Source organism: Pezoporus wallicus, unplaced genomic scaffold (assembly GCF_028554395.1).
Source record: "Pezoporus wallicus isolate ANWC-B61680 ecotype Strahan unplaced genomic scaffold, APGP_CSIRO_Pwel_v1 contig_227, whole genome shotgun sequence".
Lineage (NCBI taxonomy): Eukaryota > Metazoa > Chordata > Aves > Psittaciformes > Psittacidae > Pezoporus > Pezoporus wallicus.
In genome coordinates, this window is record NW_026635704.1 from 9,138,222 (window position 1) to 9,164,734 (window position 26,513).

Consider the following 26,513-nt stretch of genomic DNA (forward strand, 5'->3'; position numbering starts at 1 on the left):
GGCTTCATGTTTATTAGCAGCTCTGCTTAATTCTGGAGGATTGTTTGCCACAAGCTGCTTGTGCATCACTAATTCAAAACAAAGGGAGATTATTTTTAATGCAGAACTGAAAGGAGGCACCTTTGTAGGAGAGTCGACTTGCTCTTCTGTCTCTTAAAGTAAATTTTTTCTCTTAATTTAACTGGGATGACTCATCAGGCAAATTCTTGACGGACTGGTGGGTTTGTTTGCTCTTTTGGGGTTTATTGTCATTCATTTATGGTCATTGCCCAGTGGAAATTGCCTCTATTGAAAAGTGAATATATTTTGAAATGCTGATGACTAGTTACACCTTCTGAATTACAGCAGTTACAAAGCCAGCTGCAAACCTGAACGTTATTTCAGCATGTAATTATCTTGTACCATGCTTGCTCAGCAAGAAACCATGGGCCGAGAAGGTACCAAGTGCCAGTACGAAACAATGCAGCCCTGTTCCCTTTGCTAAAAAAACCCCACAACATTAAAAAAATGCCCTCTGTCTTTCTTCCAGAGCATCAGAGGAAGAGAGAAACAACTCAGTGGCACCTCCTTCTAGGAACAGCTGGTGCAAAGAACAGATGAGGCAGTATAGCATAAACTGTAGGCACTCTGTTAAGGCTGCACAGTGCTTGCTCACTTCATTGCACATTTTGGATGTGTAGTAGGAATGGGGAGAGACACTGGTAATGCTTTTGAAGTTCTGTAGTGACAGCATCCTTTGGCCTTTGCTTTCTCTGAACCTCTGGATTGCTCATGTCTGTCCCTGGGCAAGATGTTGGAACTGGTTTATGTTCTGCAAGCATTACTGAATGGTTTACAAACATAAATCGATGCAGGGAGCCATGGGCACATCTGCAGTGAGACTGGGATGAGCCCTGGCAGGAGCAGGAGAGCAGGGTGAATGTACATGCAGGGAGGACTGTTCCATGTGAGAGTAGCACATGGTGGAGCTGTCGCTGCTTCTCCACCTCTGCTCTGACTCATGGGCATTGAGGCCAGCAAGAAGATGTACAAGCACAGCTGTGTTTTGAGGAGGCTGCTGGTCCCATTACATTGTAGGCAGCACAGAAGAGCCCTACTGTATGGATGCTGGCAGCTAAGCTGCACTAACAGATTCATTTTAAAAACCTGTCTGAAAGGCAGTTCCTGCCATCACAGCTGAAATCTATGTACTTGGCTGGGGTGCATGAGGCAGCATCACCCCCTACTAACCATGTGCAAGCAGTGTACTCCAGGCTGCAGCCCTTGCTTGCCCACCCTCCATGCTGAGGTCAAGCTACAATAGCGAGAGCCCTCCCCAAACCCCCAAGCTGTGTTTTTAAGTGGTTGTACAAGTACAAATGGAGGTCTGGGGGATGAGGGGAGGGGAGCCATGAGAGTATGTGAGAGGATGAGGTTTGAGCTATCCCCTGAGAAATGTTTCCCAAATGCCCCTCCCAGGCAGCCTCACCAGAGTGCGGCTGGCAGCGTGCTTTTGAAGGGGAGCATACTCCATCCAGAGTGACAGGTTTTTCTGTTGTGATTTCAAAAGGCCGATTTGGTGGTACTTGCTAGGACTGAGAATGAAGGACACCCTGTACCAGGGGAATTACTTTCTCTAGTTTTCTTCGTTATGCTGAAGACAAATGGAAAGCACAAAGCTGAGAGTGATGTGGTGGGGAGGAAAAAGGTCATGAACAGAAGTAATCACTAAAACTTTCTGTCCTTGAAATTTTGTCTGTACCTTGTATCTGATGGAAACTTAGTGCTTTGGCTTATAGCGCTTTTGTGTAAGGGGAAAGGGGAAAATTAAAACTGAATTGACAGAGGCTTTGAGATGTCTTATCTCCTGCTGGAGCCACTGAGAGGCAGGTACTTTTGTAGATCTGGGCTATAAATGCTCTCTAGGTCTGACTGCGTTAAGAGTGCTGGCATCTTTGCTGGTGGTGTGAAGACGGGCACAGCTTCATCTGTTTCCGTGGCCAAGAGCAGGGTAATGGACAGGACCAGAGCATGCTTTTCTTCTCCCATCTAGAGCAGCAGAGCAGCTGTGAGAGCATTCACAGCCACATGAAAGCAATGTAAGGAAGGCTATACTGCAAGTCAGGAGCTGAAAGAGGCACGGAGCATCTTGCCTGCTGGCTTCCCTTAGCCCCCAGCTTCCTGCAGTGTTCCAGCCCAAAGTCATTAGCCCCTACACAGGGTGTAGTTAGATGGGTTCATAGTTCCATTGTGTTGTTGGGTTTTTCGTTTGGCACGCATCATGTTCACAATTAAAACCCGTGTTTTTGAAAGGGACTTTTTAGGCTTGTTTTTGTTAATTCACAAATTATACCTATTCTGATGATATTTTATTTTGTGGTATTGTAAGAATCTTTTAAGAGCTTCCAGTCCTGCCCAGAAGATGAATCTAGAGGACCTGGGGGAGGAGGAAAGCTGGTGGTGTCATGCCGCTGGGCTCACAGTGACTGACTGCCACTGGGGCTGGAGGTGATGAGCAACAGGACGGAAAATCCAGAGCATCAGATAGTGCATGTTCTTATGAAAATGGCCAATTCACCTCATCTTTTATTCTTCATGTCACTGAATTAATTAAGTGGTTAGAAGCTTACCTGGAGCAGGAATAGTGCTTGAATATTGCTGTCTTGACAAGAATGTAGGTATTCGTCTGACTAAACTTTCCTCCAGTTAAGGGAAATAATGCAATATAAGTAATTAAATGGATTGAGGCCCAGGAAGTGGACCATTTTTCTGAATTAAAGCAGCAAGTTGTTAGATAAAAAAGAATTTGCGTCCTTCTCAGAAATGCTACAAACCAGCTTCATCCAGTTTCCAAAGATAAATCACTGCTGAATTTAACTTTGAACTTAACTAAGTGCTGGCCAGGACACTGATGAGTTCAGTGATGCTGAGAGCAAGAAATTTTCAATACCATCACTCCCAATAACATGTAGCTACAACAATCGATGAGTTTGATTGTTGTTCGACACCAGTTGTTCCCAGCGGGCTTCATTATTATCTAAACTCTGGCATCTTTGTTCATATTCAGTGTTTGAACTGGGTAAGAAAGTCATATGCAAAATAAGGCAAGAAGAAGCATTTAGGTAAGGTTGTCTTGCATGCTGCACCCCTGCCATCAGTTATATGGCAAGTCAGGTAACAAACATTTTAGTGAGTGTGGAAAACAGGAATATTTACAGGAGAAATCTAAATGGCCGTAGGGGTGGTAGCAGTAATCACACAGCAAAGCAGAACACTCTGTTAGGTCCTTAGATTTGTTATAAGTTCCTTGCTGTTCTTCCCCAGTGAAATTTTTGTATGTGAGGCAGTTTTGATTAAGTCATTAATCTCGAGTGCTTTTCCTGAGCTTTTATCGTTCCATAGGCCTGGGGAAGAATAACTATCTGGGTTTTGCCGATAATAGGGAAACTGAAATATCCCTGCTTTTCTTTACCATTGCCCATTTTCCCTGCTTCTCCTAAATTGAACAAAAAACCAAGTGCATATTAGCTTTACATAAGGGGATATAAATCCTTTTTTTTCCTTTTTTTTCCCTCAACAAGACACTTCAAAGGTAATCATCTCATGTATGAATTTTATAGAGCCACCATTGCTCATTTTTGTGAGTTGTCCTGTTCCCTTAGATTTAAATGAAGCAATGAGTCTCCAGAACCTAATAGGTTTAAATTTTGAACTTTTACTCTGCATTGGGCAAAACATCAGGTCAGGAGCCGCCGACATGCTGACAACTGAATATGTTTGGAGAGAGAAGAATGATACTGGCCCATTAAAAACATCGTTCCAGGGTTTTTTCCTCCTCCTCTCCCTGTAAATTGCCACTGGAGTTGTTGTTCTAGCAGTACTAATGGCATATTTACAGGAAAAATTTAAATGGCCATAGGGGTTGTAGCAATAAGCTCACAGCAAAGCAGAATACCCTGATAGGTCCTTAGATTTGTTACCAAATTCCTTGCTATTCTTCCCCAGTGGAATTTTTGTATCATTAGGATCTGATAGCCCTTGGTCAATTAAAGCAGGCAGTCTTAGGCAGCAGGAGATCCACTGCTGGACTGGCTGGCAGCATGTCTTTTCCAAAGCTGCCATTGTCCTTGTTCCTACAGAGACAATAAGTAGAAATTGTTTACAGTCATGGATAAGAACAGTTATCTTTTCTTGATGTCTCATGAACTACTTCTGCTTTTAGAATAAACCTTAACAGTCAGCAATCGCTAAGCATAAAATACAGGCACAAAAGGTTTACATCTCTAAATAATTATCAGATGCCATCTTGCAATAAGCAGAAGGCTTTTTCATGTACCTTAAAATCTATTTAATACCTAATGGACTCCTAAATTATTCACAGGTTAAAGTGTTCAACTGTTGCTGTCATTTAAAGAGCAAGTACCCAGCAGGAGTCTTGCATAGGGCTTTGGAGATCATGTCAAAGTGTAATGTTTGATTCATTAAAGAAATGCTATACTTCCAAAGGTAATAGCATCCAATTTCTGTTCTGTTAATCCTGGCCTGGCTAATAAAAGGCATGGTGAGATTTCCTGTTTTGATTCTTACCTTCCCTGCTCAGTAAAGCTTTTCACTGTCCCACAACAGATTTGGGATCCCAAGTCACCTGGTACTGTTGCAATAAAATCTGTGAACTCTTAGGGGAGAAGCCTTTCTTTTTTCTGTAGTCCTGGATAACTGAAACAATATGCTTATTTCTGAGTGTAATTTATAACTCTGCTCAGCTTTCTGGAAATGGTATGTACGGGTAGGATATCTAGAGCTTGGTGTAAATCAAGGTAACTCCCCAAACTTTGTCAGAAACTGGGATCTGTTTTTTTGCTTTCTAAGGAAACATCATCCCTGATTTTCTAAGTTCCTCAAGCCTTCCCTGCTCGAAGTTAAGGTGGTAGGATTAAGTTCTCACAATTTAGTTTTGCTTTTTGGTGTCTGCTTGAATCCCTTGAAAACTTTGTTAAAAAGCAAAGCTTTTGGAAAACAGGAAAATCAAAAATGAGGAAGAGGAAACTTTTCATCATTTAAAAGCCTCTTTTGGTAAGGACCATCTTTCCTACTCTGCATTTTGAAAGCACCTTTTACTACTGGATGTTGGTTTGCGCACTTCCTCAGTCCCATCAGTAACCTAATAAACACAGTGAAAGCTTGATCTTTTTGTATGAATTGCCTATCCTCCATATGCTTCTGGCTTGTGGGGCCCACTGACTGTGGTGCCATGCCATTTGTCCTGAAGAACAACTGGGTGGCAGTGCTTGGCAGCACTGGTACCCAAACAACCGTCCTGACTGTTCCCAAGGCACAACGTACCCGTTTGGAGAGAGCAAAGTGGAGGCATCCCCCAGGTCTTTCCTAGTTGCTCTTGGGATTTTGGGGATGTGGGAAGGAAGCAGCAGTGCTGGGGCTCCCCTAACTGCAGGGTGGGAGCCCTTGAGCTTGGTCTCCCAGCAAGAGTTTTGCTGAGGCATTCATGAGCTTTTGGCTGTAATAGAAGGGAGGGAAAAAAGATCAAGGTGTGTCCTGCGAAAACTTGACTAGCTTGGTGTTGATCTAGTGGCAGGGAACTCAGAAAGGATACAGTAAAATCACCTAGTAATCTTATTAGGCGTTCACTGAGATCATTTACCAGTGAGAGAAAGATGTGTAAAAGCTAAAATGAGCCTTTCCATTTATACACCGGTAAGGAACTGCACATTGTTTAGTACTGATTTTTCTCAGGAGAAGGAGTTTAATTCTCAGGTTTATGGACAGGTTTCTCTCCAAACTGTAATATTTTATTACTCTTTTTTACAACACAATCATATACTGCCTTCAAATACAGAGCATACGTAGAGGAGGGGAAGACCTTAAGTAGCCCTTGCAAAACACCTGGGATGAGGGAGAATGACTGCAGTGTTGTTTCACAGGGCCCTGAAACATCAGAAAGATGGGAAAAAGGAGCCATTAATGTCCATTGATCTTCAGCTAATGCCCAGGAATTATTCCCGTGTGTGCTCACATGTGCCAGCTCACCCTGCTCCCAGAGCAGTCATGCAGTCCCAGGAGATGCTCTTTTTGCTTTTTAAAGCTCTGCTGTGCTGACTCTTCAAAGGGTGCCGGATTTCCATTTGATGAATTACTGGGTTGTCTATCCTTGCCTGCTAATTGCATGGGGAAATTTCTCTGTGACTTGCTGCCAAAGTCGTAACGGCATCACTTCTTACTCTGTGTCCGTAAGGGTTTGAGTGGAAGGGAACTAAATTGTTGTGTTGTTATTTCAGTTAATTGAGATAATTTGTTTTCAGTTTGGGGTGTCCTCAGGTTGTGTGTTTTTGTAGATAAAACCTGCTGAAATGGCTACTGTGTGACATTTATCTCTATGAGAAATAGTTCCTTTAAGCATGTTCCACACAAGAGCGGAGAAGCTAATCCCGTGCCTCTGACAGAGGGTTATTTTTGTGTAATTATTTGTCCAGCTCCTCAGTAACATGGTATCAGGAAACAGGAATGATAATGTGACACTGTGCTAAGTGAACCCCAATCAAAGAACTAAGATGACTTTGTTGGGATTAGAAACTTGATACAGTCTTTTCCTTTGTCACAGGAGTATGTTTTCCAGCAGATAGATGGGTTGGATTTTTCCAGCACTGAGATACATGATTTATTGGGGACTCGTCAATTGCTATGTTTCAGAGAAATAAAGTGAGTGACAGGTTGGAAAAGAAAGGCAAGGAACAGGATGTGCAGAGACACACTATGAGACAGCCCGTCTCCCTGCAGTTGGGTGAAGAGCCTGCAGGGCTTCTCCCTGCCTCAGTGTTAGCATGTCTTCCACACATATTTGGACCTCGATGGAAATCAGCCAGGAAGATATTGCGAGAGAAATACTTTGGAGTTGTATATGGTTGTCACTCACAGAGCACAGGTTTGCTCAAAGTCTTTCTTGCCTTCACTCACATTCTGATCTTGAGGCTAAAGCATGGGATACAACTTTGTTGTCTTGGTCATATCATTTTCTTCCAAGACTAAGGTGCCAAGTGGGTCAGTCCTCAAGTAGATCCCCAAGTTTCCATCCCAGGCAATGGAGTGCCGGGTTTCTTCTGCTGGCAGGTCACAGGGCTTTGGACACTGTCCTGCACTCAGAGGAGCAGGAATCCCTCCTGGAGGCTTTCATGGACAATTACCTCTGTCCAGCAGCTCAGGGGGATGTGGGTATACACGCTGGGAGCATCCGTCTGCTAGATATGTGGCAGGCAAGTGTTCAGTCTCAGTTGCTGGATCTCACCTGAAGTGTGTATGACTTCACTTGCTTCCCAATACCAGGGTTTGTCAGAGGCACCCAGCAGTAGGGAACATTGATCTGCACCATAGGTGGGGTAAGAGGTGCAGCCTGGAACAAAGTGAGGGTTTTCTCTATAACGTATGTAATGTAACAAATGCTTCTGGTAGGAAAAGGTGTCTGGTCTGTGCTTTGCATGGGCATGTTTGGATTAATGCTGCTACCTCATTTCAGCATTGGGTGGTGGAAGGTGAACAAGGCATTGGTATTAAGAGCTGTTTCTGCTCTGGTTTCTGTTTCCCAGGGATATGAAGCTGGACGGTGGACGCCAGTGCCATTCTACTGGAGTATGTCTGAAAGAGATAATTGGTCTTGAAGGTGTGGAGCTTGGAGCAGACGGGAAGGTGGGGATGCTTCTGTTCCTAGTCCATTAGAGTTTATGTAATAAGGGTGAAAATAGCTTAACTAATAACAGGCACAAATATAAACCTAGGTTATAACATGCAGTGCAACACAGTAGTTGTTAAAGCACAGCCTGTGCAAACTGCAAATAAGCTTAGCAGAAATTCAGGACAATTGCCCAAGCTGTCAATGTGAACAATTCTGTCTCCTTGAAGAAATTTGCCTCTGGCAACATCTCAGTCTGTAAAGCATTGCTGAATTGTGCAGCCTTCCCCTGGCTCTAGCAGGTGGTATCACTGCAGAGTATATTGTCAGGGGCCTGAAAATAATTTCTGTTGAGAGTTGTAAGCTGTAATTTTGTTTGCTCTCAATTTTATTTAATAAAATAACTTTAGCTTAACAGTGTGTTTTCCCACAGAGCAGGAAGACAGTAGCACAAATCTGATGAGTATTTAAAAATCCAGGAGTTTATTCGCTTGAATAGAATAAGCAGTTACGAATCTTTAAGGAAAATGATCCATTTTAAACAACTCATACATGAAAACAGTTTTTGCTGAAAGCCTGATTTACTTTTTATAGTTCAGTTTACCCAGTCTGCTGTCATAGGTGGATTTAGAGGCCCTCGGTCAACGCTGCTACACATGGTGTGCTCACTTAACCAGGTGTCAGGCCAGACCACAGGCTGTAAATTCCTGAGGACAATCTGTTTGCTTATAAATGAATGAAAGCTCACATGTTTTATTTGATACCTGTTCTGACTTCATCGTAAACCAGTCCAGAGCCTGAGTCTCTTTTTTTTTTCTTCAAATAATGTTATTTTTGGACAACAAACCAACGAGAAGCAAGGCTTTGCCTATTCCTGGCCAGGGATACAGGCAGAGAAGCAGTGTGGTCTAAAAATAATTTTGTCACAAGTTCTTCATTCACACTTAGTCCATGTTGAGAGGCAGTAAATGATCTCCTGCAACCATTGCTACAAACTGGAGCTCACTTACTACACCAGTAAGACTCTGCCAGGCAAAATACTGAAGGAGAAAAATACCAGAGAAAGTGCTTAATTTCAGTAACATTCAGCTGATTTGCCTCTGGCACATCTGTGCTGAGGGACCCATATAAATGATGCTGTTTCAGTAAAGAAGCAGCTGAAATCTGCTACAGGGAAGGCCCACAGAAAACACCCAGCCAAAACCCAGCCAAACAGACCTATTTTTAAATCTGACCCTTGAGTAGGATTTTGTAAATCCAGTGTATTAGTGCCTCTGTGTGTGTGGTTTCGTTGAAGAACTAATGCCTTTGAAATGCTTTTTTTTTTTTCATGGATAAACTGACTGCACTGAATCAAATGTAGGTGACTGGTGCTTATTCATTTATGCGTAACTATTAAACCCAGAAAATCCTCTGCTAATTTGGCTTCCCTTGCTTCTGACTGCGATGCACCAGAAGGAATCCTGCTGTGACTGAGCTGGGTTAAGAGTAACTGTCTCTTCTGACTTTCCTTTTAGACGGTTTCTTATACACAATTCCTGTTTCCCACCAATGCTCTGGGAACTCGGAGAAACACGATAGACTCCACCTCATCCTTCTCCCAGTTTCGCAATGCAAGCCATCGTAGCCTTTCTTTGGCAAGAGCTAACAGCACCCAGGGGAGCATTGATGCAGGTAACTTCTCAAGAAGCTTATTTTAATATCCTTGGGTATCCTGGTGATAGGCAGCTGTTGTGGAGCATGGCCATATTTTAAGCTCTTCTATTTGCTTAAATTAAGCAAAATGTAGTCTCGCGTGTTGGGTGAAGTGCAGCTCATACCCTGTTTGTTTAGCAAAGCTGGCTTACAGATGATGGAAGGTTAAGTAAACAAAACTGCTGGTTGTATTGACAGCCCTGATGACACTCAGCGTGCCTCCTCCTGTCACGGGCATTGTTTGTTCCTCCTGCATCAGGCTTATCATTACCTTCCTTTGCTATGGAAAATTTACAGTGACAACACAGTAGCTGAAAGTGTAAACCATACTTATGACCTTTATTAGGCTGGGAAGGGCTGTGTTTACAAAGCTGGGCACAAAACATAAGCCAAAGCACTGTATGCTTAAGATATTTTGGCACGTTAAATGAAACAAATCAAAACATCTGCATAAACAGATGAAAACTTGTTGCCAGGAAGTCATTGTGATGCTTTGCATAGTTTTGCAGTTCTGTGAACCCTAATTTCACATTTACTAGGTAATTCATAAGCTGTAGGTCCTCTATATCTCTGCAAATTCTATTAGTGTTGAAATACTTGGAGTTTTCAAGATATAGGGTAACTTTTTAACTCTCAAAAGTCTTCCATGAAGATCATCTTGTGCATTATCTATTAAGTCATTTGCCTCTTCTGTGTCATTATCTATTAAGTCCAGAGATTTCTTGATATAATGAATTCCTTTCTTATATTTACCTTTGTTTTATAGGTAGTGACCTGGGAGACTTTGTTGAATACGACCCAAATCTTTTAGATGATCCCCAGTGGCCATGTGGCAAACATAAGCGGGTTTTAATATTCCCTTCATATATGGTGAGTGATATGCAAAATTAGGGGTAGCACGGGTAAATTTTGGTAACAGTATTTTGAAGGCTGAGGTTACATTTGGCTGTATTTTAAGAAGATTATTATTATTATTTTTAATCTACTAATAACAGCTGTTTGGAATGCTTTGTTCTAAATGACACTTACCAAGACATGTAAAAACAAACTCGTGGAGGTATTACAAAAGTAAATGCTAGCATTACCGCTGTATTTCATAAATGCTTTAGATGAAAGGCTTGTTAGAACAATGTGTTCATTCTCTCGCGTTCAGAGGAAAATTTATACTTCCTCTAATTGGCATCTGTGACAAAATCAGAGGATGCCCATTGGGGTTTTTCTGAAGTCATGAAGTTGCGTTGTGTTTTGATGCTTATCCTTCACTCCTCGGAACAGCATTTTGGTGTCTAGTAGGGCCTTTGTTTCCCAGGTATTTATTTCACCATGGGATAGTTCTTCCTCTAATTGCAGCAATTATAGCAGAGCCTGTATGTTTTTCATTATATCCAAACCCGTAACAATACAGGCACATAACTGTTCTTTGTTCTGTCCTCTAGCTCGATGATTTCTGTGGTGAGAGACTTCTGTAGGCTTGTTTTAATTGCACCAAGTCTGTAGACTTCAGTGTGCTATTTTGGCAGGACTGTGGCAAGATGCAGTGCCGTTGTATGTGTGTGAGCATGGATCTGTCTGAATTATACACCCAAAGTAATAGTAGACAGCAGGGAAAAGCATTTTTTTTTCCGAAGTGGTCACCTAGTACTCTTATCTATGTACAAATAGGATAGGATTTGAAACACTGGGGTCTAAAGTGTCATCCATGTCCTCACCTAACTTGGAACAGAAGATGTTATTTAAGAAACTACTAATGTATGTAAAGATACAGTCTTTGTAGGTTCTCTTCTGCAACCCAACCTCATCTGTATTCGATAATAGGGCTCTTGGGTGCTACTTCTTCAAAATAAATGGATTTTAAGTGTTTCACATAGATTTGAAGGTTACCTCCTTGCTGGCAGGAGTGTTTTGCCTGTTGCACAGAGAAGTTGAATTGAGCTCTGAGGTTGTGTTTGTGCTAAGTTTTCAAATGGGGAGTGCGGTACGTTGTCTGCTTACTTTCAGCCAGTTGGCAAGTCAATTTTTGCCTGCCAACTCACAGACTTTCAACCTTTTATGGCAACTACATCTGGGTGGGAAAATATTTGTTAGGTTTTGATACGGTTATTGTCATGGACGGGGAACTGTCTTCCCTCAAAGAGAAAGACATTGTTAACCAGCATACAGAATGAACATAGCTTTAGCAGTCATGGTTGTGTTTCTAACCTTCCCTAGGCAGTGAATGTGCACCAGGCAATGAGTCCTGTTGGATCATCTGAGATCTTTGATCCCTTTTCAGCTTGGTGTTGAGATGGATATGATTGGGTGAGTTAAAATAGGGCAGCCAGGATAGCATCCTGCAGGGGAGGTTTCCACTCAGGAGTGGGTATTCAATGCCCCTCTTTTCCATATGCTGGTTAACCACAGAATCTTGAGGTCCATATTTGTACTTCTATTGGAAAAAGGAGCTAACTGGGAATTTCCACTGCAACAGAGGTACAGTTGGATACCTCAAAGGTGAAAAATGGGCTTTAAGGGCAGTTGTTAACATCATTGTTATCAACAATATATCTGAATTGACAGGGTTCTCCCAGCTCTTTCATTTTCTCTAGGGGTTAATTACTACTTTTGCCTTATTTGACATTTTGGTACTTTTTGCCTGAATTTGCCTTTCGGATGTCATTTCTTCATCACTGCCTGAGGTTTTTGCAGCACTCCCTTCTCTCTGAAGGCAGGCACTGATCTGAGAAGGGTCTGAAGTATATTAAGTGCTGTGTTTCTTTTGTTGGGGGGAATCACAGGCACATGCCAGGAGCTATCTTACGGAAGGATTTTGCCTGCCCCTGGTTGAAGCAGCATAGCTGCAGTGCTGTGCAAGAGCTGCACACCTTTGTAAGAAACCAGAGAGTCTGTGATTGTTCTTCAGTGCTCTGCTGAGATTTCTCAATGGACTGGTACTTCCTTCAGCCGAGAGAAGGGAGAAAAGGTAGTGCCAGTGTGTCCTGGGAGCTTGAAGGTTAAATAGGATTTTGCAACTCAGGCTGTGGGTAAGGAGGGCTTGTGCAATGAGCTAGGGAATATAGGGCTATATTGGCTGTGTAGGAGACTTTACTCACATCCATCTTAGACTTTCCTGACTCAGCTGGTAATCCCCCTCCCTGCAGTTCCAATCAATGTGAACAGGAGCATAATAGGCTGTAATTTCAAGTAATTTTCTTTCCCAAATATAAAAATCAGCAATTAAAGCAAATTGCAGTCTGAGGCCAGTGAGAAACCTGTGTTTTTCCTTGACTGAGCGCAGCCATCGAGGTAGTGACAGAGCTCTGCTGTACACAGATTGAAACCATTCTCTGGTCCTGAGCAGAACCTAGCTCATAGTAGTAATTGCTGCCTTTTGCAAGTGCTGGAGCAGCTGAGAGCAGCTCTGATGTCAGCACCAAACATTGTGTTGTGTGCAGAGAGTTGCAGCTTGTAATTAAAGTTTCGTTACTTGGGCAGCATTTAGTATTAATGCTTGGCAGCTGCAAGCTTGTAGATATTCCATGTACCCTCCTTCTTATGGGTATCAGAGCAATGGGGGAAGGTGTGTGAGAGGAAGGGGAGCAGCACAGGGTGGTGTGGATGAGCAAGTGTGGATGCTGGGCTGCAGCATGCAGGATATGCTATGTTCCTGGGATATTATGCTAGGTGCTATGCTATATAGCTGTGTGTTATGACAGTGGGATAGAGCTACATGCTGCTGGGGTATTACTCCTGGGGGCCTGGCTCATGCTTTGTAGGCCAGCATTTCTCTGCTGGTAAAACTCTGTTGAGGTCTGTGTGAATGCTGCATCAGTAAACACTGCAGGCTTTATCCCAAGGCATAAGATGGGCAGGATGTGTGGTCTGGCTTGAATTTTACTCTGAAATACATGCAGTTAACACTCAACATACGGTTCCATCCATTTTTGTGGAGCCCAAGTTTATCATCAGTGACATTGACTTTATGGTCGTGTAATTTTACTGAGCTAAATTAGTCCCAGCTTGCAGAGGATTTTTAACTGTAAGTCCTCTGGAAGGTGAAGTGCTTTTGATTTGGTCTGTTTTCTGCAGTGAAGTTCCTGGCTTGAAAGGATGCCCACTTCCCTGTTGCTTTTCTAACACAAACAGCCTGTCTGGGTGATTCTGAAAAAGCAGCTTCAATGCCTTACCAACACAAACCGTGGCTTTTGTTTACTGTATTAGTAACACTTAATTTCTGGTCTGTCCTCATCAGGAAATTACTCCACTTGCTGTTGTCTTTGTAGGAGAGTCTACTATCTCTGCCACAATATAAACAGTCAGAGGTAGAAAAATTCATGGTGGGGGGCAGGGGGAGGAGGGAAGCATCATGTCATGGTTAACAGATGTCTTCCTGGCTGATAGCGCTGAACCAGGAATTCTTGCAGATTCTTAAATTTCTCTAGAACAGGAATTTTATCTACCAGACAGCAGTAATTTCTTTGCTAGAGCCTCGTATTGACTAGCATACAACCAGACTCATGAGTGCCTCCCTGCCTCCCTGTGTTCTTGCCAGCAGAAAGAAAACTCCTTATGTGCAGGAGGAAACTTGCTCTGCAACAGGCATGAGGCTGACCCTGCACTCCTGCTTTTGTTGGTAACAAAGAAACTACAGAGGAGTGTGTTAGCTGGCTGCTGTGCCCTGCCAAAACTTCGAGCAAAAGAAGAAAAGCCTGGACCAGTAGCATCTTGACTTTGAGTGCCCCTTCTGTAATAACATCCCTGCTATATCCATCTACCCATGCCTAAGGGGTACACATGGAAATTGGTTTGGGTACCTCACTACAATTTCAGTATATTGGTTTAAATATGTCAAAACAAACTGACATCTCTACCCCACTAATCAAAAAAGCTTGTAGCAAAGGTCTGCAGTGCTCTTGCAGCTCTTGTCAGCCTGACTTTGCCAGGTACTGCACTAGTGTCAAGCACAGCCAGGCTTTGTTATTACAGATTAGTCCTTCAGTATGATTTTAAAATTAGAACTGCTTGCTGCCCTGGCTGTGCAGTCTAACAAAAAACCCTGCATGATGATACAGCGCGTTCAGTCTCTTGCTCCCCTGTTCCGTCTTTCACAAGCAGCATCAAGGTCAGGGGTAATCGGCTACTGACAGTGTCCTTCAGTGCCATCACCCTGTTCATCGAGCTGCTTCTGTAGTTGTAAATTAAGCTTCTCCAAATTGCATTTTTATCAGCTGCTGACCTTGTACCCAAAAGTCTCATGGAGCAGAGGACTGCAGTCGTGGTGCATAGTCATATTTAAACCCTGTGCTCTATGAATTTGGTGCTAGATTTGGCTGAGACTCCAATAAACAACTGCTTTGTAACAATGACACACTGCATTAATTGAATGATTCCAGTGTGTTAACTGCATAAACTGGTGCCCTTCCATGTACTTTAATTCAAAGAGGCAGTTTTGAGATTGTCAACTTCAAAATCTTTCAGTTCATGAGCATTGAATGTTAATAACCATCTAACAACAGAGACATCTTTAGTCTCTCCTTTCCTTTTTTTCCTCTTGTGGTTCTTTTTACTTTAATTATGCATAAGGAACCACTCCAGTTTTCCATCACTGTTTTAAGCTCTGTCAGGATTTTCCATATATATGCATCTTCAGCCTAAGTATATGGAGTTGATTGCTGACAGTTTATAGGTACATAGCTGGTCACTTGCAGTGTGTAGGCAGTGCACAGTCATTGACTTCATTTGTTATGTGGTTGAGAATTTACCATTGATCTGCTGAAAGTCTGTTAAAGGTATCAGTCCTCTGTCGGCTCTCTCTGTGAAGCAGATTTATCAGGGGTGCACAGTAATGACAACTGAAGAGAGCCTATCGTGTATCTTTCATTTTATTCACCTATTTTATTCTCATTTTATCCTTCTTAAGGAGATAGAGGCATCCAAGGCTAGATCATCTTTTAGTGGTAGCATGCCAAAGTAGGATTTATTTTCAACAATATTTCATCTTGCCAGTCTTTCCAGCCATTTCAGGCATCCTCCCCTCTCCCATATTTATGAAGCTATATATACAGCTTTCCTATGAGAAAGCAGCTGTTTGAAAATGCTTGTGGATAACACACAAGCTAACCTCCAAGTTCAAAACTGCCAGCCATGCAAAAAGTGTGCAGAGTACAGATTCCAGCCAAAGCATTCATCAAGTTGTCCAGGCATCTGTCAGCTACCATATATCAAGGCTTTCATTTGTCTTGTGGGACTCCATCTCCAAACTAAAATACACAGATTTGTATACAGAGAACATGAACAGAGCTCAGGAAGGGGGATTGCTGAATACTGCAGTGAAATGCATTTTGTGCAAATAAGCTGTGAGAAACAAGACAGATGTTTCTGGATGACAGAAGTTGCAAACATTCAAGACTGGCGTATGAGAGAGACAGTTTGGTAGTTCCCAGTGCCTTGCTTCTGCGTCTGACAGCTCTGGGAGTGCAGAGTGCCTGCCTGGCAGGGAATAACATTTTGTATAAGAAAGAATGTTTGGATAGAAAAAGGCTGTGTTACTTTTAGGGAAATATTTGCAAATCCTTCATAAAATTTGGGGCATCGGTGTTGGAAGGGTGCTCCTACATGGGCAATACCAGCATTGTTCTGGACAGACAAAAATCCACATTGTTAACAGTCATGTCTTCTCCCCAGCATGGCATTTGGGACTTGCAGGCAGCTCAAGCACAAGGAAATGGCCTAAGAGAAGAGAAGCGTAAATGCTGAGCAGAGAATAGACAGTGAAGGGTGCTGTTAGGTCAGAGCCTTCCCATGTCAGATCCCAGCTTGTCCTTGTGGGTCACTGGGCCACCCCAGTGGTTTCTTCCCATCCATTCCTCATGGGCAGGGTTGGCAGTGCTGCAGGAGATGTCCAAGGCAGGAGCAGGGTCTGGAACAAGGATTTCCATGTAGCCTTGTGAGTGCTGTGCCCCAGCCATGGTGTGACAGTGAGAGGGGTGCTCTGGTACCCAGTAGAAGGGGTAACTGCTTCGATAACTCAACAGACAGTAATTCAGCACTGATTTTATATTACCTGTCAACAGATAAAATGTCTGGGGTCTGTGCTGCCTGCCTCTCTGGTGGGCAGAGTCCCACATGCATGCACTTCTATAGGCAAAGAGCATCCCTCTGCTCAAACCAAGTTGGGCTTCTCCAGCAGCTATGAAAAAAAGTCAAGGGGAAATGAAAAAAAAAAACAGAAAAAAGACTCTGCACGATTCCTTTTCTTGAGAATGAGGGCAGTTGGCTGCACTCTCCAGCATGGCACTGACAAGCTGAGACAGCTGCCTTAGAGCCAGTGTGTTCAAACATGCTGCCGTTATCCTGTTACATGAATCAAAACCAGCACGCACCAGCTTTCATCTGGATTTCATTATTGTGATTTATGTCATAGAGACTGTTGTCTCGCAGGAAGCTGCAATATTTGGAGTACTGGATGGGGGAGATTGTTATCAACAGGACAAAATTGACAAATCTCCCTGTTTAAAAATAGCCATACCTCCTTACCATTTTCAGTTTTAAGCCCTCTGCTTATTCTGAAGCCTCGGAGTGCTTTGCTTTAAATACAGTTTTAACGAAGGGCTTTTCTCCTTCTAAAGATAATTTCAGCTGAATTCTGGCAAACCTCCCATGGGCTGGAGGAGCCCCAGGTAAAGCAGATGGTGCCTGCAGAGCGGCTGCAGGGAAAGGTGCACCCCAGGGGGCTGCTGCTGCTGTATGGCAGAGCCCAGGGCTCACTCCACCTCTGCACCCTTGCCCACAGATCTGGGGTCACACTGGCACCTGCTTGCTAGAGGTGAAAGCAACTGAAACGTGCTGTCCAGCATGATTTGTGTGCAGCCCTTCAGCTGTGTCCAGAGGATGGGCAGGCCCTCCATCCATTGCTGAGCCCTGTCTGCTGTGAACTGGTTTCTGTTGTGCTCATGAGGTTGGTGCCTTATTGCATCTTCCTCTGTTCAAGGAAGGATGATTACCTGCAGAGAGCCAAAGGCAAGGCTGCCAGAAGAAAAAAGTAATCACTTTGAGGGAGATAATGAAGATAAAACTAAGGAGCTAATGGAAAGCAAACAACAGGCAGTTAGTTGAGCAGTAAAGCATGGTATAAGGTGTTGTGTAGCTTTGCACAGTAACAGAGAACTCACTTGTTCTAGGATTGCCCAAGACAACCAAAAATTGCTCTGGTAGTAACAGAAATCAACTTTGGATTTAGTAACTAAAATCATCTTTGGATTTAGTAGCAGGTAACCTTTATGTGCTCAGTGCCTCTTGACTCTGTAAGTAAGAGCAGCATGAACTGATGTTTCTATACATTGAGTAGCAGATGGCACTGGTCTGAATTATGTTACGTGGTTTGTTTCAATAGTCCTTTTATAGCAGTACTAAGAGGAACCCTCTTAAAACCACATAAAACTCCCAGTGTATCTGTGTGTCAGAAGCACCCAACTTGCTGTTGATCCTCTGACAGCAAAACCAAGGAGCAGGAAGGCCGGCAGCAATGTTGCAGAGAAAGAAAGGAGTAGTCAGTAAGATCTTAATTCTCCTGCTTCAGAGGGCTGACCCCTGCCACATGAGAAGCTTTCTGCAACGGAGAGCCCGGCTGCATGAGTGCATGAGTATATCCTGCCAACCTCATCAAGATTAAAACCAGTCCCACATATTCAGTTGAAGCCTTTCCCTGTGTCCCTGGGTAGGGCAAGGTTTCTTCTCCCTGTCTTTTCCTCTCCTTTTTATTCAGGCATAGTACTGCATTGCCTGCCTCAGCATCAAGACAGCATATGAATATTTAACCTCAGTGGCACTGCAGTGTCCGCCCAGATCTGCGCTTGAGCTCATCTGTATGCATGCAGAGCAGCAGGAGTGACTGAAGAGGGTTGATGTGACTTTCTCCTTTTTTGACAATTCCTTACGACTGAAAGCTTTCCTTAATAGGAGTGAATTTCCTTAAGAAATTATCCTCTTTACTGAGTAAAATTCGGACTAATGCTTAACACATACCTGTGTCGGAGAGGGCTCACAAGCATTAATACTTGGGACGACAGATGCACAGCAGAATTACCTGCCAGGTTGTTCTGGGGATCAATTTATCTGGACAGATGATGGTTTTCACCCTGCAAATCAGATAGCAGAATGGCCCGCATTTTAAAACATGTATGACCCTAACAACACCCCATGGCAAGAAGCTGTTTTTTTCCTCTATATGTATACCTCAGATCCTGCTGTGTGTTGTTCAGGGGAAACACATGCTTTCTTTGAAACTGCTTTAATTATCCATTATTTCGGTACTGTATCTCCTAAATAAGGTGCAGGAAAAGTTAGGTGTGTTTTGCTCCCCTTCATGCTGATTTCAGAACCAGACAAGGACATAGTCAGGTGACAGAGTTGTCTGATTGCTCTCCAGAGCCATTACTCTGTCTCCTCCCCAAGCCCTCCCATATATTATTTTAATTATTGAAAATACCTGCAAGCAAATGTGTGCTATGGTGGTCAGCAGTTTGTACCAGCAGTCCCTCTGAAGAATCAATGTAAGAGAAACTCACAGTAAGTCTCAGAACCGCATGGACATATGCACACAAAATATGGTCATCAAATCAGTTACTGTGATGGTTTTTCTGGTTTAACAAGACTTCTCAGCCAGGTTTTATCCACCCATATTTAGCTTAAACTCACTCTTAGCAATACCTGGAGGATCCTTATAAGGTATGTATTGTTCAAGGCTTGTGCTGAATGGTTATCTCAGACTCCGGATCACTTGTTCTGATGGAGCAGTCATAAACAAATTGACTTAATTTGCCCCTCTGCTGAAAGCATTGGAACTGACTGGCCCTTGTTTGGTATTCCTTGCTTTTGGGAATTGAGTGATCTTGTTTGGTACAAACTAAAAGAGAATTCTGTCTTGACCATGTGTTACAGACCACAGTCATAGACTACGTGAAGCCATCAGATCTCAAGAAGGACATGAATGAAACCTTTAAGGAGAAGTTCCCTCACATCAAGTTAACCCTCAGTAAAATAAGAAGGTACGTTGCAAAGCTTGGTAAGGCTGCAACGTGATGCAGCTGTCTCACATGTCGGTGCAATTGCTGCTGTACGTGAGTGGAAGCACAGCAGTGGTTGATCTTCCAGGAGCAGTGACCAGCAGAGGTGCAGAACAAGTCAGATGATTGCTTTGATTAGTGGGCTGAGTAAAGAAGATCAGGGAAATGCAACATCTGAAGGGATGAGGATGTGAGCTGGGTATGCACTAAACTAAAATACCCAGAAAAATAACACAGAGTGTCTTAAGCTCACGGCAGTTAGCTTAAAAGGGCACTGAGGAAAGAGAAATGACTTTTGTGCCTTGTCCAAGAGCATGGTTAGAAGCAAAACAGGTGGTCAGTTTCAGAGCAAAGTTGTAGTATTTCATCACTGTTTCCAGTGTAGCAAGCTAGACATACTGCTTCACTGAAGTAATGATAATTTCATTTGACTGAAGTGGCCAGAAGGACACTGAGCCATGTGGCTCTGTAGCCAAGCAATACTGCAGTACATGGGAAGACTGTTGGTTTGGATTTGACCAACCTTAACCAGCAGCAAAGCTGCATACAGAGCACAAGCAATCAACCTGTTGTTACTTATGCTGAATAAATTGTACACAGCTTAAGACCTCTGATGAAATACTGTTGCTGAAAATGTCAAAGCTTTTCAGTTGCTTTTATAGTTTGACACAACTTTCTGGGGGCGGTGAGGGGGAAGGATGAGTTCAAAACATGCCAGAAAATGTGTCCCCAGAACAGAGTATAAAGGCAGCTGCCCAGTAAATTACCTTTTCCTTTTCCCCTCCATTTGACTAATCAGGAATCTCTGAAAGGATGATTCTTAGTGTAAAATGAGAAATGCTTTAAAACACAGTTCACAGCATACTTGTCTGCTCTCTTTACTCAGCTTGAAGAGGGAAATGCGCAAGCTTGCTCAAGAAGAATGTGGTTTTGAAGAGCCCACAGTGGCCATGGCCTTTGTCTACTTTGAGAAGCTCGCTCTGAAGGGGAAGCTGAACAAGCAGAATAGAAAGCTTTGTGCTGGAGCCTGTGTTCTTTTAGCAGCCAAAATTGGCAGTGACCTCAGAAAACATGAAGTCAAGCATCTTATAGATGTACGTATCCATAGGTTTCCAGTGTTCCTTCTACGTGAAATGCCAGTATGTGGTCTATTCAAGCCAGCTTGTCAGTGGTCATGCTGTCCTTTAGGTTTCCAGCTGTACAGACAGCTACATACCTTTTTTTTGTTATACATTTATGTGGAAGTAGTAGTGATCCATGTCACTGCAGAGGTGTGGGACGCTCATTTGATGTGGTTGAAAACCCTGGTGTCAGGTACTGTGAGGTCTGAAAGGTATCTGACCCCCATTCTGTCAATACAAGTGAAAAGTTAACCCTCAGGAAATTCATTTTGCCTTTTATTATGTTTTCGAGAGTGTCAACAGGACTCTCCTTTGAGAGATAAATGTAGATACTAATTTCAGAGGGAGTCTAATAGACTAACAATTTTTTATTTCTTTCATCAAGTTAAACTTTTGGGCAAGAAAACCTGAAGAAGTGTTCCCATCAGAATGTCTCACCCGAGCTGTTTTTTTGTAGAGTAAGGTGTTTCCTCTTCCACCCACTCCATATGAAAATGTTAACAGAGGGGAGTGTTATTCCGTAATCTTTTGCAAGCACCAAGATACCAATCTGATTTAATACTACAGGAAGTTGGGTGCGTAACTGGGTACTTGGCTACAACCAACTCAGTTGAAGAGATGTGGGAACTTGGCTGGAGGGCAGGACTGGACTCATGCCCTTCTGCCACAATCACAGACTCGGGTTGACAGTCAGTTTGTCCTAAACCCCTCTGAATAACCAGGGAAAAGAATCAACCGGGTGGGAGTTGGAAGATCTGGCCTCTCTTGCTGCCCTGAAACACTGAGCCATCCTTAAGACACATAGAGTTTTTCCAAAATACAGTGGGCACAGAGAAGTAGCAAGCCAGGGAGATCATAAGAAGGGAGTGGGGAAATACCCCTAAACATCTGGCTGCCTACTTGTAGCATCCAAATCCAGTGAGAACAGTAGAGCAGATGGGAGGTTTAGTACTTTACAGCAGAAAGCCAACTATGAAACCCATCTCATCTCCCTTGAGAATAGCAGTTTTTTATTACTTGCTGTTCTTATGGCTGTTGCAGATGACAACTGAGGTATTAAGATCAAATGTATCTAATTGTAGCAGAAACAATTTTCCCAATAGGGTGTTGTAACACAGTGATGCTGAAAGGAAAATTAGTGATTTCAAGCAGTGCAGGAAGTTTGTGGGCAGACGCATGTCTTCCATTACACAACTGATTTCAGTGCATGAAGGCAGGAGTTTCCTCTTCCTGCAGTGGTAATCACTGTGATCATTAGAAGATGTAGCTGCTGGAGGTGGAATGAGCGAAATGGTGAACGTGTCAGAAATAGCATGGCTGGCTGAGTTTTGTGAGTTCACCTTTACATTAAGGAATCAGTACCTCCAGTTCACCCTGCTCTCATTTTCTAAACCTAGAGCCGTGTAAGTCCAGTGGGACAGAGGCTTAATGACAGCAGCATGCATGTTTTTGAATCATGGCATCTGTAAGAAAGTCACATACTGACTCAGAGAGATTTTGTTCTGTTTCCTTGGCTGTCCTTGCAGAAACTGGAAGAGAAGTTCCGGCTGAACAGGCGAGAGCTGATTGCCTTTGAGTTCCCAGTGCTGGTGGCCTTGGAGTTTGCTCTCCACCTTCCCGAGCACGAAGTGATGCCGCACTACAGACGCTTGGTGCAGAACTCCTAGCGCTGGCTGCCCTGCGGGGAAGGGGCTCCCGACTGTTCCCGCTTGGCTCTCCTGAGCCGCAGTTACTGCTGGAAGTGCAAAATCAGACTCCTGACACTTCGCTCTCTCTCTCCCCAAAACAGTTTTTCCAACAACGTATAGGAGATACTGCATTGACTCAAGACTCTCAGCTTTGACAGATTTACGTTATAATTACTTTCTCAAGGCAGGTGAAGTCTGAGCTGTTGGTAAATGGTTAACATGCTGAAACTGCATGGTGACTGGCCCTATCTGTGGGGACTACAGCTGTAAAAGTAGGCAAAAATTAGAAGGGCAGCCTCCATGACCACCCCTCTCTCTATCACACAAACCCTGGAAGCCCACGTGAGTGCATTCTCATAGCGCTTTTTCTAACAACCTACTGCAACTTCCCAGAGGACTTCTTAAAGTGAAAAAGCTTTTAAAGAGGATATCTTCACTGTGTCAAAAAGAATGTGCCAATCTATTTTTGTATCAGCAATTGAAAGTGCACTTTTTCCTGTGGGGTGTTTGTGTGTGTACTCGTGTGTGTGTGTGTGCGACACCGAGCTGATCTCAGTCCAGGTGGTTGGCTTAGCTGTTTCCAAGTGTCTCAGTTACCGATGGCGAAGATCAAGGTGACCTTACGTGTTTACTTCTTTAAAAACATAACTACTGGAAAAGTGGTAAATGGGATCATTTTTTGGACACTTGGTTTTTTTTAGTCTCTGATCTTTCACACATTGTACCTTTGACAGGATTACACTACTACTACTATGAGAGAAGGATCGGCAACTGACCTTAAGTTTTCAGTCATGTTTGTGATAAAGACGAAAGCATTAGTATGAGGTTTCCATGTCATGTTTTTTAAAACTATCTTGTGTTAAGCCACATGCATATTTTTAACCTTCGCACTTTTCCCACTGTGGAGATGGTTAGACTTGCACTCTGTAGTGTTGTATTTCTGTGCTCTATGTTAGAGTGCGTAATAAGCACATTTATTGTGCTCTATCTTAAAACAGTGTTTTATTAAACAAAAAAAGCAAAAAGAGTAGGGCTCAGCAGTATAACAGGTGTCTTAAGGCTTCAGCACCAGGGCCATCAGCTATTAAAGGCTTGGGGTTTAACTAGAATTGACTGTGCGGAACCTAAAATCAGTGCCCATTGAAGTAAGAGATCCAGCTCCTTTAGACATTTCAGTACTGGAGTTTTACAGTAAAACTTCTTGCAGCTTCCCTGGTTCTGACTGGACACCCAGAAATCTGGAGGGCTTCACCCAAGCACCCCGATGCTACATACACACTAAGCTAACGCTGTGCTGATGGACATCATTTGATTGCTGTTAATCCTGTGGGATTACCCCCCTGTCCAATCTTCTCCTGTGCTGGTTCACTTAACCTTGCCCTTCACATGCCCCACATGTATCTGGCAAAGTCAAATACTTACATTTATGGTAATTCTATAAAATAAATGATAATCTCAACTATGAGGTATTAGCTGAAGCCTTACCTCTCCAAGTTTGGGAGTGCTTGCTCAGAGTATGGAAAGGGCTTGTGAGCAGACCATAGAGAAGTGGGACATAACAGAAGATGTAAACACACTAATGCTTACTTTCTTTCGCTCTTGCTTTAATCAGTTTCATTGTTTCCTTCAGTTAGGCCAGGAAACATCCAGTTTCTTTACCAGCTTTGACTCCTTTAAATTCTAGTATGAAAAATGCCTGCATATTGCTCTATAGAATCTGGAAAGGTTACACATGTCAGGACAAATGGGAATTTGTTGGATGCCGTTGCTCTTCCTCCATTTTAAGGGGGAAGGTGACTATGCTAGCTTACAGTTACTATTAATACTTACCGTGGAACTAGATGATCTTAAGGTCCTTTCCAGCCCTAACTATTCTAAGAGGGGGTAAAGAGGAAAGCATGCACTTAACCTCCCTGGTGCAATGCCCCACGTTGCTGAAACCCATGTGCCACTCACGCAGCTGTGGAGCAAGGGGAGGGGGGCCCTTGCCAGTGCTCCTGCTTCCTCCTCCTCCCAGCCCTCATGCAGCCAAGGAACAGAGGAGCCACGAGCTTGGAGCACACCTAATGCCTCTGTCTGCCCTGCCTGTTTATTCAGCTCAAAAAGGCAGCACAGTGTTGACCTACAGGCCTGTGGGTCTGCTAGGAGGGCTCCCGTCCTTGGCTGCATCCCTTTCCACCAAAACAGTGTATATACATTCAAGATTTGCTTCTGATAGCAGAGATCTGTTTCTAATAGCAACCACTCAATGCTAAGCAGAAGCTTTACCTTTCAGTAAAGGCTTCTACCTTTTGTTTTGAGTCTGATTTTTTTTTCTTACATTGCTTTATAGTATTTGCAGGGAAAAAAGCAAATCGTGATTGCAAGATGCAGACTAAAGAATGACAGTCTTACAGTAGTCTTTAGAGACACTATTGAATCATGCTGTCACATCTTTTGTCTTCTTTGCTGCTACCCAACCCTGATCTACAGTTTACACAGATTTCTGGGATGAAATCTGATTGCTGGAGACTTTCTGCTTTTCATTGTTGTTGTTTTGGGGATGGAAAAGGGTTTCAGAGTGGTGTTCAGTTACAGTTTGAATGTGGAATAAACACTTAAGGTGGTGATGATGTTGCACTGTTCGCTTAGGAACATATATAAAGCCATATGATGCTATATCTCAGAGCACAAAGCTTGGTCAGTACAATTCTGGTTAAGACAGCGGGCAGGATTTGCCCCCATTTCCTCCCCAACCTTGGGAAAATTCAGGCTGAAGTGGTAGAGGAAATCTGCACCAAACAAAACCCATGTTGATTGTTTTCCTTTGTCTTACATGGTAACGAGTATTGATTTACGAATGATTTTAGGTTCAACTTTACATAGTTTGGGAAAATAATCCATTCCATATCACTTGTTCTGTTCTGAAATGATACCGTACACTCTACCATGCAGAGTTTATTCCTTTTCTAAAAAAATAAAAGTTTTAAAAAAGTTGAAAATCCCAGACTCTTTTCCACCAGTGACGGTACGTAAAGTGACTCTGTTCTCTCACCTGTATGTGTTCAGTGGTTTTGGCTTTGTCTGCCTCTGGGGCATAAAGCTACTTATTAATAGGCCAGTGGTGGGATTGCCCAAGGGCCCTCCCCATCTCCTGGCACTCATCTCCCTGAAGATCCCTCCCTTCCAGGATCTTTCCTCCAGCTAAGATCTTAATCTTCTTCGTCCCAGACCACTGTTTTGGGTTTGTTGGTGTTTTTTAAGACCTTTTTGGCACCAGCTCCTCCTCCAGCTGCCAGGGCCCGGTTCTCCCAGCCCAAACCATTGGTGTGCAGAAGGACAAGGCACAAGCAGGCTCCCCAGCATTTCTTGTGTCTCGCAACCCCTGGTTCACTGGGAAGTGTGGGATTTACTCCAAGTGGTAGTAAAATTTACAGCTGCCCCCTTAGGAGTTGCAGTTCTGCTTCTGAATGGGAGGTTGAAAATTCAGTTTTGAATATACATGGTCATACCCCCAATTATCCACCCCATATTGGCGTTCAAGCTATTTCTTCCCACCCATGACACCCCCGAAACCCAACACCTAGCTAGGTGCTCTCACCAAACAACACCCACATTAGTGAAGGTCTGCCAAAGGTTTGGCCCTCTATCTCTGCCCATCACTGGGGTCTCTAGAGACCCTCAGCTGTAAATCGTGTTTGTGGCAATACAAACATCAGCTGGATTTACAAAGACCACAGAACATACAAGTACACAAAAAATGCTTTACTAATTATTTTTCGGAAGTACTCAATGACATGCAATGGCTTATTTGGGATGGTCTGTAATGTCTTTAAATGGTACAACTTCAGCTAGTTGTTCCAGCCTCCTGAAATGCAGAGATGGCAGCATAAGCCTTCCCTGGAAGCAGTGAGGAGTAACTTGTTAGGAGATGGTAACACCTTCCCACCATGCTAAAGGATTTTGGCACCAGCCCCCACATTAAACATTCAAATTAAAAAGGGTAAAAGTAGCAAGGTGAGAGACTGAGCAATTACAGCAACAATGCCAACGCCACTAGCTGAGGCTGAAATCTGCCCCAGGTTGCACCTTTGGGAAGGGAAGGAAGAAGTGTGGGAGGCAGATTTGAACCTACATTGTACGTCTTACATTGTAAACTTTGTAGTGAAGAGGGAGAGGAGGGGAAAGAAGAGGGAAAAGAAACTTCAGATGCTATCCCTTCAAAGAAAGTTGCACTCAAGCAAAATGGTTCAGGTCAGATACAAGGAAGAAGTTCTCTACTGCCGGGGCAGTGAGGCACTGGAATGGGTTGCCCTAAGAAGTGGTAAATGCT

At 43.3% G+C, this 26,513-nt stretch overlaps 1 protein-coding gene across 2 annotated transcripts in view; it reads left to right on the top strand.

Moving 5' to 3' along the window:
- The window catches only part of CABLES1 (Cdk5 and Abl enzyme substrate 1), a 68,400-nt gene extending 45,375 nt beyond the window's left edge, over positions 1-23,025 (top strand). For both annotated transcript variants that reach the window (XM_057397616.1, XM_057397615.1), the window contains 6 exons: positions 7,575-7,674; positions 9,175-9,331; positions 10,119-10,222; positions 19,268-19,374; positions 20,279-20,486; positions 22,040-23,025. In XM_057397616.1, the coding sequence (XP_057253599.1) occupies positions 7,575-7,674; positions 9,175-9,331; positions 10,119-10,222; positions 19,268-19,374; positions 20,279-20,486; positions 22,040-22,180 (817 nt within the window). In that variant the 3' untranslated portion in view covers positions 22,181-23,025. The remainder of the gene's footprint in view (positions 1-7,574; positions 7,675-9,174; positions 9,332-10,118; positions 10,223-19,267; positions 19,375-20,278; positions 20,487-22,039) is intronic.
- The last annotated feature ends 3,488 nt before the right edge of the window (positions 23,026-26,513 follow it).